This window comes from Podarcis muralis, chromosome 2 (genome assembly GCF_964188315.1).
Source record: "Podarcis muralis chromosome 2, rPodMur119.hap1.1, whole genome shotgun sequence".
Taxonomy (NCBI): domain Eukaryota; kingdom Metazoa; phylum Chordata; class Lepidosauria; order Squamata; family Lacertidae; genus Podarcis; species Podarcis muralis.
The window spans coordinates 111,801,695-111,813,958 of NC_135656.1; the positions used below are offsets into that span (position 1 = coordinate 111,801,695).

Below are 12,264 nucleotides of genomic sequence, written 5' to 3' on the forward strand. Positions count from 1 at the left end.
GTGTGTGTGTGTGTGTGTGTGTTCCAGGGGTGTGTGTGTGTGTGCGCGCGCGCGCGCGCACGCCAGGGGTGTGTGTGTGCCAGGGGGGGGGGGGAGGTTCCTACCCTTCACTTCAAGCCACCAGCACCAACACACCACGCTGCCGCCACAGAGAGCCTTTTTTGGGGGATGCCCCGTCAGCAGCAGGCTTTCTATTACCAGTTTCCTCTTTCTGTTACAGAATTTTTCCTCTTCCTCTTGGGAGCCTCGCGCTGTGGGCGGGCGGGGAAGTTTGAATGGCTCTCCCCGACAGGGTTTAAAAGGCAGGGCCAGCAGCAGCCCTGAAGCACTCGCTCTCCTCTCGAACAAGCTGCAGGGGAAGTCAAGACGGGTTAAAGGAGGCAGACAGAGGAAGCAACACCCATTCACAAAGCGAACTCAAGCCGCAGAAGAGCAGGAGCGCAACACACACCTGCGAAAACTTTTCTTTCTTCCTCCGAACTGGTGTAGCTTTTGGCAAAAGTCCACTCGCCGCTCTTGCCTCTTTTGATCTAAACCCGTGGCTGAAATCCGCCTGGCGAAAAGATCTGCCCGTCGCTTTCCACCTGTTGATTTGAAACCCTCCCTGGATCCTTCTTCCACCTCGTGCCCAGCGGCGGCGGCGACGGAGGCGGCAGCAGCAGGAGCGCATCTCTTGACCGAACCGCACCAGCCAGCTATGAGCTCCGAGCATTTGGTGTACGACGTGGAGAAAGGGAGCAACGTGGTGGTGGTGCGCGAAAAGCCGCAGAAGGAGAGCCACTGGAAATGCCTCAGCATTTGTTCCCTCCTGCTGCTGCTGGGCGCCACCTTCGTCTTTGCGCTTTTGCAGTTTGGCGCTTTCAAGCAGTCTGAATCCCAGGTAAGTTACAGATAGGTAGCCGTGTTGGTCTGCCATAGTCAAAACAAAAAAAATTCCTTCCAGTAGCACCTTAAAGACCAACTAAGTTAGTTCTTGGTATGAGCTTTCGTGTGCATGCACACTTCTTCAGATACACACATTTCTTTCTTTCTTTCTTTCTTTCTTTCTTTCTTTCTTTCTTTCTTTCTTTCTTTCTTTCTTTCTTTCTTTCTTTCTTTCTTTCTTTCTTTCTTTCTTTCTTTCATCTCTCTATCTCTATCTATCTATCATCTATATCTATCATCTATCTATCTATCTATCTATCTATCTATCTATCTATCATCATCTATCTATCTATCATCTATCTATCATCTATCTATATCTATCTATCATCTATCTTAAAAATAATAACAACCAAGATTGTGATATTCGAATTTTTTAAATAAATGTTCATAAGGTCACAATTGGTGATCTACTTGAACTCAGCCCACCATCACCTCTGGGACTTATCACCAAAAATGTGCCCATTGCAGCTCTGCAGAGTAGTTAATGTGCACTTAGCTCTTTTTTACTCTATAGTTCTGCCTATTTGGAAAGCTACCCCAAACATGCCTCCGACATATTGGACATTCTAGCTCCAGCTCTTTTTGCACTATCACTGTATTGTTCATTGTTGTCACTACAAATGTATTTACCCCGTTTTTCCATTTCTTTCTTTGTTCAGGACTCTAAGGAAAAGGGAAGCCCATTTTCTGGTAAGTTCTTCTTAACAGCATTTTTTTTTTCCTTAAGAGAAACCTCCCCCATTCTGTCAGGGCAATGGATTTCGGGGGGCAAGGACTTTGGCTCAGTTCTGAGGCTGCGTACACACAGCACTTTTAAACCACACGGCTCCCCCCCCCCCCCCGAAGGATCCTGTAGTTTACTCTTAAAAAGGTACAATCCCTGCCCCCCTTAACAAACTACAGTTTCCAGGATTCTTAGGAGGGTGCCATGTTCTTAGGAGAGAGCCAGTGTGGTGTGGTGGTTAAGAGTGGTGGACTCGTAATCTGGTGAACCGGGTTCGCATCTCCGCTCCTCCACATGCAGCTACCTTGGGCTAGTCACACTTCTTTGAAGTCTCTCAGCCCCATTCACTTCACAGAGTGTTTGTTGTGGGGGAGGAAGGGAAAGGAGAATGTTAGCCGCTTTGAGACTCCTTCGGGTAGTGATAAAGCGGGATATCAAATCCAAACTCTTCTTCTTCTTTCAACATATGCTGGGTACAGCAGCCTCTCTGATTCTCAAAACCAATGTCCACCTTCAGCAACTGCTCAGAGGCACCATGTGCTTAGCGCATGCCTTTTGCACCGTGATACACTTGCTGGATCTTTGGGTTGTAGTCAAATGCACATTAGATCCCACAAGCCTGAGGTCCCCTGGGCTAGACCATCAGTACCTCCAGGCGATTTTAAAATGCTGGTTCTTCAGCCAACTGAAAATGCTGCCCCCGTGTGGGATCCTTAAAGGAAGGAAGTTGAGAAGATGCATTGTCTGACGACCTGTCCTCTTTTTGTCTTTGCAGGAGGGTTGCCGCAGACGATGAAAGTTCAAGCTCTGATGTCCAGGAAACCAGCTGCCCATGCCCTAGGTGAGGGGGTTTCCTAAACTGCTTGAAAGGGGTTTGTTGTGAACAAATGATCACAGAGTTGTTGAGCATATAAAGTGCTTTAAAATATTGGCCCAGTTGGGCTAGGATAAGAGATGATGGCTGGTCGAAACTTAGCCATTGAACTTCCATTTGAATCTGAGTTCCCCACAAACTGACTCCTCATTCAGTCCAGGCCTCCTGCATAATCCAACACTGGAATATACCCACCAAACAGGGGACATCCTATTCCATACCCTCCAACATTTCTCCCATGAAAATAGAGATGTCCCCTTCAACATTTCTCCCATGAAAATGGGGGTGTCCTATTCCATACTCTCCTACATTTCTTTGGTGAAAATAGGGAAGTCCTACCATACCCTCTTGGGACGTGGGTGGCGCTGTGGGTTAAACCACTGAGCCTAGGACTTGCCGATCAGAAGGTCGGCGGTTCGAATCCCCGCGATGGGGTGAGCTCCTGTTGCTCGGTCCCTGCTCCTGCCAACCTAGCAGTTCAAAAGCACATCAAAGTGCAAGTAGATAAATAGGTACTGCTCCGGCGGGAAGGTAAACGGCATTTCTGTGCGCTGCTCTGGTTTCACCAGAAGCAGCTTAGTCATGCTGGCCACATGACCTGGAAGCTGTATGCGAGCTCCCTCGGCCAATCAAGTGAGATGAGTGCCGCAACCCCAGAGTCGGCCACGACTGGACCTAATGGTCAGGGGTCCCTTTACCTTTACCATACCCTCCAACATTTCTCCAATGAAAATAAGAACACCCAGGGCTTTTTTTTCCCAATCGGAACTCACCGGAACTCAGTTCTGGTAGCTCTCATGTGGGCGCCATAGTCATTCTAAGAGGACAAAGGTGGGGTTCGTGATGAGTTCTGGTACCTCTTTTCTAGAAAAATAGCACTGAGGACGTCCCAAGGAAAAGCGGGACATTCCAGGATCAAATCAGAAATTGGAACCGCTTCTGTAAATCTGGGACTGTCCCTGGAAAATAGGGACACTTCGCATTCCGTTAAGCCGCTCTGAGACGCCAAAGCTTGGGCTTTCTCCCATGTAGTTGCTGCCAGAGTTTGTTGGGGCCACATACACACACACACACACACACACACACACACACGAGGTTAATGTGGTTTTGCCCAATGGCCTGTCAAAGCAAGGATTGGCCTCGCACTCTCCGCTCCACCAAAGCGCTCGGTCAAAACCAAAATTGCCTTCAGGGGACTAACACCAAAACTTTGTAGGCCGAAGCCTCTTAGCACATGTTGATGAACCTTCGATGCTGACTGGTTTTTCCCTTCCCTTTACAGCTTCCCGAGCTCACGGCCAGCAATTGTTCTGGACCACAGACGTGGCGCCCTCCATACTTGAGAATGGCATGCAGCTGGACAAAAATGACAACTCCCTCGTGGTGCCTTCGACCGGACTCTATTTCGTCTACTCTCAGGTCATGTTCCATAGCGACACCTGCCCGGAATCTCCTCTGCTGCTCAGCCACACCATCTCGTGGTTTTCCTCGCAGTTCAACAAGAATGTGGAATTGCTGAAGTCCATCAAGTCCGCTTGCGAGGGCGGAAGAACCGCCCAGGGCCAAAAGAGTTTGTGGTTCGAATCCATTTACCAGGGGGCTGTCTTCAGGTTGAACAAAGGGGACCGCCTGTGGTCCAAAACCGAATCTCCTCAGTATCTGGACTTTGCCCAACAGGGACAGATCTATTTTGGGATCGTTGCCATGGAGTAAAAAAAAGAAAGAAAAGACTCTCCTGCTGTGCCATAGTTACAACTCACTTGCTCCTCCTACTCCATCATTCAAAATACAAATTTGAGGATGAGGAACAAGAGACTGAACCCTGAATTGGCACCCCAGTGAAGGAGGTTACTTCTTTTCTGGGAAGATAGGACACAGTGTTACTTATGTTGTTGTTGTTGTTGTTTATTTTTAATCAACCCTATTTATTTATTTTTATTTATTTATTTATTTATATAGCCAGTGGGCGTGTGGTTGGAAGTTTGAAAGGATGTGGGATGCGTGCTTCTTTTGTCACACCAATTCAGTAAAAAAAAGATGAAATATAGATAATCCAGTAGAAACAAGAGTGTGGGTTTTGAGTGTGCTTGTGTGTGTGTGTATGAGAGAGAGGGGGGGGGAGAGAGAAGTGGTTCTGTGAGCTGTAAGTGATACCAAAAATAAGGGGAGTTGTGCTCCGTTGAACCCAGCTCCAGAAACTCAGATCAGCTGTATATATATACTATGTATATCTGTTAATAATCGAATATACCGGTGTAATTATGTATGTTACATGGACTGCTCCTGAATTTTGGGGGAGGATGGCCCTGCGGGCAATGTCCTCTCCCAGTTTACCGAGAAAGAGAGGATAAAAATTCTCTTGGTTGGTAATGTTTACATCAAAGATGTAATCTGACACCTGAGCTGTTGTGATTTTGCTCACTCTTGTGGCACATAGTGTATTTCATGTTGAAATCCTGCATGTGTTGCCACAAAAGCGGTGATTTCAAAAGGGAAATAATACCTTGTGACGTGATTTTTTTAAAAACAATGTTGCTTATTTATTTATTTATGTGGATATTTATTTTGCTGTATTCTCCTTTTTTGCACATTGCGGAGAAACGGCAACTGTTATTATAAGTTGGTTGTGTAACCTTTAAACGAGTCCAAGAAATAAAACTGAGATACTATTTAATTTTTAAAAAACCCACGCTTTTTGACTCCTTGAAATGAATGAACGGATCGTTTCTGAGCTAGAGCAACAGCAAAACACAAGTTTCATGACCATAAATAGATTTAACCTAAAAAGTATCATATATTGCAAAACACCAGCAATAAAACATCAGTTATTCAGCCTACTGTCTACTTCAGTGATGGAGAACCCATGAACCTCCAGGTATTTTGGACTCCCATCAGCCCCAGCCAGCATGACCAATGGTTAAGTCTGATCAAAGTTTAAGCCAACAAAAATGCCATAGCTACCTGTAACTGAGCCTGGAATAAACCATATATTGTGCACCCTATCGCTACTGATATCTACTTAAATTAGGATAAGGAGTTGGTGGCGCTGTGGTCTAAACCACTGAGCCTCTTGGGCTTGCTGATCAGAAGGTCGGCAGTTTGAATCGGCACTGCAGTCGGAAGGTCGGCACTGCGGTGGGAAGGTAAACAGCATTTCCGTGCGCTCTGGCTTCTGTCACAGTGTCCTGTTGCACCAAAAGCGGTTTAGTCCTGCTGGCCACATGACCCGGAAAGCTGTTCCTTGGACAAACGCCGGCTTCCTTGGCCTGAAAGTGAGATGAGCGCCGCAACCCCAGAGTCGTCTGTGACTGGACCTAACGGTCAGGGGTTCCTTTACCTTTACTAACATGCGTTCATGAAACCATAGTCAGATATTATAATTCCTGGAGGCTTAAACAGGCACATCCCCCAATGAAAGCATCAAGTATTTATTTATTTTAATCCTCCCTCCAAAAAAAATCTCAAATCCACACACCCTTTCCTTTCCCCCACACAGTTTATACTTCAGTGAACTTACAGAAGCTTGTGGAGGCATTTCTGTCTCTGACCAATGTGCTCTCTGCACCATTCAGTCAATCCTAACTCAAAACTTTGGCTAGAGATGTGAATGCCTGAAAAAAATCTCAGAAGATTTCCTCCATTTTTTGTAATAAATAAGGTGGGGGAAGAGAAAAATAGGAATATAATGGTTCCCCCTTTTTTCCTGCTCCCATAAGGCCTTAAGATCTCTAGTTATGACAAAGATATCTCTCCCACATGTCTCTGGGCAGAAAAACCATATGAAAAGTACAACAACTGAATATTAGAATGGAACATTAGGAAGATTGCTGGCTTTTCAGCCCATTGGTCAGGCTTCCTCTCTGTTGTTTTGATGGCTATCTAACAGTCACTATATCAGAAAGTCTTGTAGAAGAGCCCAGCATCATGAGCATGCTCAGAGCTGTTTCCTTGAAAGCCACATCTCCTCATAACTTTTTGCACATTCTGATAACCAAAGAAGCAGCAGGGTGTTTTTGAGGAACATTTTTACGTTGCTTAGTATTTGGCTTTGTTGAATTCATTTATTTCATAAATGAATGAAAATACCCTCCAACATTTCTCCAATGAAAATAGGGACATCCTAAGGAAGTTGGGACATTCTGGGATCAAATCAGAAACCGGGACAGCCCATCTAAATCAGGGACATCCCTGGAAAATAGTGGCACTTGGAGGGTCTGCTGCTCGATTGTGGAAAACCTCAAAGCAGTTTAATGAGGAGACCATCGCAGTCTGCACAGGTGTAATAACACACTTTCCTAAAGTCCTAAAGTGATGAAAACAGCAAGCTTAAAATTTGCAGCACTACCAAGCCAAAAATATTACCTGGTAACTTTTCTTTTTTCAATATAATTCTAAATCTGTGTTTCTAATTTAAGTAGGTAAAAAGGTAAAGGACCCCTGGACGGTTAAGTCCAGTCAAAGGCGACTATGGGGTTGTGGTGCTCATCTCGCTTTCAGGCCAAGGGAACAGACAGCTTTCCGGGTCATGTGGCCAGCATGACTAAACCGCTTCTGGTGCAATGGGACACCGGGATGGAAACCAGAGTGCATGGTACCTATTTATCTACTTGCACTGGTATGCTTTCGAACTGCTAGGTTGGCAGGAGCAGGGACTGAGCAACAGGAGCTCACCCCGTTGCAGGGATTTGAACCGCCAACCTTCTGATCAGCAAGCCCAAGAGGCTCTGTGGTTTAACCCACGGCCCGAAGGCAAGTTAATTAGGTCTAATTAAACTGAGGCGCCAATAAACACCCCACTGTCACAAAATTGCATTAATGCAATATCTTATGACATGATAAATATGAGCTAAACAGCACAGCATAGTATACAACATAGCCCTAAGGTGAGTTGTTTTTAAATATGTTGTAAGTGGCTTGGAAATCTCTGTGCAACAAGCAGCTAACAAATCTAATTGGTAGTGGTGGTGATGGCGAGACTTATGTCTAGGAATGGAAGGAGGCAGCCAGCGACTTCTGCCTTGCCCTGGGTTCGTCCCAGTCATAGAATCATGGAATCATAGAACTGTAGAGTTCAGTTTCTATGTTAGTCATCTCACTTTCCATTTTGGCTGAAACAAATGTATTGCTCTTGGGTGGCACATAAATACTGAAATGAAATGAAATGAAAAAGTCTATCCACATCTCAATGAGCAGAACCAATCTCTTTTAAGATCATCTCCTTTTCATTCTGACCAGAGATTGGTGCGCCTGTTTTCTTTAAATTGCATTTAGTTAATAATCTTTATTAATTTAAATTACACACTTATACAAAGAATTTACAATCTCATACTACAAAAAGAAAATCAAAGAAAAAAGAAATAAGAAAAAAGAAATACAGAAAGAAGAAAAAGCAAATTTATGTACATTAAAAAAAACTTAATCTTCCTAATTAATACTTAATTAAACACGTAAATAAAAAAGACTTCTGACAAAACGAGTCTTCCAATCATTCTCATTGTACTGTTTTTACTGTCGTTGTTGTTGTTTTTTGAGTGACACTCGTAAACACAACAAATACTGTTTGTGGAGTAGACGGGAACAATATTAAAGAATATAAAACTGTGTAGCTAAGAGCTTTCAATATCTCTCATTTCAGGTTCTGAGCTCTTGCTGGGCGGATCCTTGAGGCTCTGCCTGAATCACTCGTGATGTTCAGTGGGAAATTTGCCGCCCATGGATTTCTCACTGTGGGAATTTCCTGAAGTTTTGATTGCTGTTTGCAGATCAGAAAGGCTGTCAAAAACCAAAACCAAGAGGCGTGCAAGTACCCATTTCCTTTTCTGAAGGCTCGAGTTCTGATTTCCCTAATTTGTGATAAATATAGACCTTGCAGAGAAGCGAACTTCCATTTCCCCCCTGCAAATCTTTGTATTCTAAGGCTGGCTTAGAAGCACTGGCAGAAGAAGCACACACTGCTCATGCGTGTCACGTATCTATGTCTTTTCATGTGTGTTTTAGGGCCCCAAGCCACATCTAACTATACCAAACCCATAACTTCCAGTTACAGATTAACAAATCTTTCAGTTTCAATTTCACATTTTTTTTTCATTTTTAAATTTAATTCTCCACATTTCTGCAGCAATTTGCATTTTTAAAAAACCCAACCTCGTGCAAATTTGTCATCATTTTAGTGTGATTTTCTTCTAATAAAGACATCCAAACATGCAGTTTTGCCTCATATACAGATTTACAGGCAATTTCCCCCATTATGCACTGTTGAATGCTAATGTAGGCAGGCTTTCTCTGAGTATAGGCATGCTTGCACACATCGTACGGCTGGAGAACTGCTTTGCGAAATTCAGAGACGTGTGGATGTTTGAAAGCTAGCTGTGTTTCGGATCGCGTCTTGGTTTGCGAAGTATGAGTTAGGTAAAGGGTAGAGGGACCCCTGACCATTAGGTCTAATTGCGGACGACTCTGGGGTTGCGACGCTCATCTCGCTTTACTGGCCGAGGGAGCCGGCGTACAGCTTCCGGGTCATGTGGCCAGCATGACTAAGCCGCTTCTGGCGAACCAGAGCAGCGCACGGAAACGCCGTTTACCTTCCCGCCGGAGCGGTACCTATTTATCTACTTGCACTTTCATAGAATCATAGAATCATAGAATCATAGAGTTGGAAGAGACCACAAGGGCCATCGAGTCCAACCCCCTGCCAAGCAGGAAACACCATCAGAGCACTCCTGACATATGGTTGTCAAGCCTCTGCTTAAAGACCTCCAAAGAAGGAGACTCCACCACACTCCTTGGCAGCAAATTCCACTGTCGAACAGCTCTTACTGTCAGGAAGTTCTTCCTAATGTTTAGGTGGAATCTTCTTTCTTGTAGTTTGGATCCATTGCTCCGTGTCCGCTTCTCTGGAGCAGCAGAAAACAGCCTTTCTCCCTCCTCTATGTGACATCCTTTTATATATTTGAACATGGCTATCATATCACCCCTTAACCTCCTCTTCTCCAGGCTAAACATGCCCAGCTCCCTTAGCCGTTCCTCATAAGGCATCATTTCCAGGCCTTTGACCATTTTGGTTGCCCTCCTCTGGACACGTTCCAGTTTGTCAGTGTCCTTCTTGAACTGTGGTGCCCAGAACTGGACACAGTACTCCAGGTGAGGTCTGACCAGAGCAGAATACAGTGGCACTATTACTTCCCTTGATCTAGATGCTATACTCCTATTGATGAGGCCCAGAATTGCATTGGCTTTTTTAGCTGCCGCGTCACACTGTTGGCTCATGTCAAGTTTGTGGTCAACCAAGACTCCTAGATCCTTTTCACATGTACTGCTCTCAAGCCAGGTGTCACCCATCTTGTATTTGTGCCTCTCATTTTTTTTGCCCAAGTGCAATACTTTACATTTCTCCCTGTTAAAATTCATCTTGTTTGTTTTGGCCCAGTTCTCTAATCTGTCAAGGTCGTTTTGAAGTGTGATCCTGTCCTCTGGGGTGTTAGCCACCCCTCCCAGTTTGGTGTCATCTGCAAATTTGATCAGGATGCCCTTGAGTCCATCATCCAAGTCGTTGATAAAGATGTTGAATAAGACCGGGCCCAGGACAGAACCCTGTGGCACCCCACTAGTCACTCTTCTCCAGGATGAAGAGGAACCATTGATGAGCACCCTTTGGGTTCGGTCAGTCAGCCAGTTACAAATCCACTGAGTGGTAGCATAGTCAAGACCGCATTTTACCAGCTTCTTTACAAGAATATCATGGGGCACCTTGTCAAATGCCTTGCTGAAATCAAGGTAGACTACATCCACTGCGTTCCCTTCATCTACCAGGCTTGTAATTCTGTCAAAAAACGAGATCAGGTTAGTCTGACATGACTTATTTTTCAGAAATCCATGCTGACTATTGGTGATCACAGCATTCCTTTCTAGGTGCTCACAGACTGTTTGCTTAATGATCTGCTCCAGAATCTTCCCTGGTATTGATGTCAGACTGACTGGGCGGTAATTATTTGGGTCCTCTCTTTTCCCCTTTTTGAAAATAGGGACAACATTTGCCCTCCTCCAGTCTGCCGGGACTTCGCCTGTTCTCCAGGAATTCTCAAAGATGACTGCCAGTGGTTCTGAAATCACATCTGCCAGTTCTTTTAATACTCTTGGATGCAGTTCATCTGGCCCTGGAGACTTGAATACATCTAGACTAGCCAAGTATTCTTGTACTATCTCCTTAGTTATTCTGGGCTGTGTTTCCTCTGCTGAATCATTTGCTCCAAATTCTTCAGGTCGGGCATTGTTTTCTTTATCGGAGAAGACTGAGGCAAAGAAGGCATTGAGGAGTTCAGCCCTTTCTGTGTCCCCTGTTTGCATTTCACCATCTTCTCCTCTGAGTGACCCCACGGTTTGTTTGTTCTTCCTTTTGCTACGAACATACCCATAAAAGCCTTTTTTGTTGCTTTTAACCTCTCTAGCAAGCCTGAGTTCATTTTGTGCTTTAGCTTTTCTGACTTCGTGTCTACACGTGCTGGCTATTTGTTTGAATTCCTCTTTGGTGGTTTCCCCCCTTTTCCATTTTTTGTACACATCCTTTTTTAATCTTAACTCAGTTAAAAGTTCTTTAGATAGCCACCCTGGCTTCTTTAGGCACCTTCCATGTTTCCGTCTCATTGGTATTGCCTGAAGTTGTGCTTTTACTATCTCCCTCTTAACAAACTCCCAGCCATCTTGAACTCCCTTTCCTTTTAGTATTACTGTCCATGGGATCTCACCCAGCACTTCCCTAAGCTTTATGAAGTCGGCTTTCTTAAAGTCGAGAAATTGAGTCCTAGTATGCTTGGCTGCTCCTTTCCGCTGTATAGTAAACTTCAGAAGAGCATGATCACTCGCGCCTAATGATCCTTCCACTTCTACCCCACTAACCAGGTCATCAACATTGGTTAGGACCAGATCTAAAATGGCTGTTCCTCTTGTTGCTTCTCCCACTTTCTGGACAATGAAGTTGTCTGCAAGGGCAGTGAGGAATCTGTTTGACCTTATGCTCTTGGCTGAGTTTGACATCCAACAAATATCCGGGTAATTGAAGTCCCCCATTACTACTATCTCCCTTCCTTTTGCATGCTTGGCCATCTGTTCCAGGAAGGCATCATCTATGTCCTCCGTTTGGCTTGGGGATCTATAGTAAACTCCCACAATGAGGTCACTGTTATTCTTCTCTCCCTTAATTTTGACCCAAATGCTCTCACTTTGGCTTTGAGGTTCTAAATCTTGGATCTCTTCACAGGTATACACATCCCTGACATATAACGCCACTCCTCCTCCTTTCTTGTCTGGTCTGTTTCTTTGAAATAGATTGTATCCCTCCATTATTACATTCCAATCGTGGGATTTATCCCACCAGGTTTCAGTGATTCCTATTATGTCATATTTAGTTTGCTGTACCAGGAGCTCAAGCTCATCTTGTTTATTTCCCATGCTTTGCGCATTAGTGTACAGACATTGAAGTCCATTAATCATTCCCCCGTGTCTCTTATTTAAGGATTTTCTCCTCCCACCACTAGGTCTGCATGCTCTTTGCTCCATTCGGTCTATGACATTTGGATGATCATCTTCATCAATTGATAGACTCCTACCTTCAGGAGCACTGTCTCCCTCCCCCACATTAGTCAGTTTAAAGCCCTCCTGATGAGGTTTCTGAGATTTTTTGCAAAAACATTCCTCCCAACCATTGTGAGGTGCAGCCCATCGCTTGCCAGAAGTCCATCTTCAAGAA

At 44.7% G+C, this 12,264-nt stretch overlaps 1 protein-coding gene across 1 annotated transcript; it reads left to right on the forward strand.

Moving 5' to 3' along the window:
* Positions 1 to 263: 263 nt before the first annotated feature.
* LOC114592791 (tumor necrosis factor-like) lies at positions 264 to 5,188 on the forward strand. Its single transcript, XM_028721061.2, has 4 exons — positions 264 to 880; positions 1,584 to 1,614; positions 2,424 to 2,489; positions 3,805 to 5,188. Exons 1-4 carry the CDS (start codon positions 698 to 700, stop codon positions 4,233 to 4,235), a joined length of 711 nt encoding a protein of 236 aa, XP_028576894.2. The 5' UTR covers positions 264 to 697; the 3' UTR covers positions 4,236 to 5,188.
* Positions 5,189 to 12,264: the final 7,076 nt, after the last annotated feature.

Excerpts from the sequence above, each read along its gene's own strand:
- LOC114592791 (XM_028721061.2), top strand. The coding sequence starts at position 698 with ATGAGCTCCGAGCATTTGGTGTACGACGTGGAGAAAGGGAGCAACGTG. Across the intron at positions 881-1,583 it reads TCAAGCAGTCTGAATCCCAG|GACTCTAAGGAAAAGGGAAG; the intron begins GTAAGTTACAGA and ends TTCTTTGTTCAG. Across the intron at positions 2,490-3,804 it reads ACCAGCTGCCCATGCCCTAG|CTTCCCGAGCTCACGGCCAG; the intron begins GTGAGGGGGTTT and ends TTCCCTTTACAG.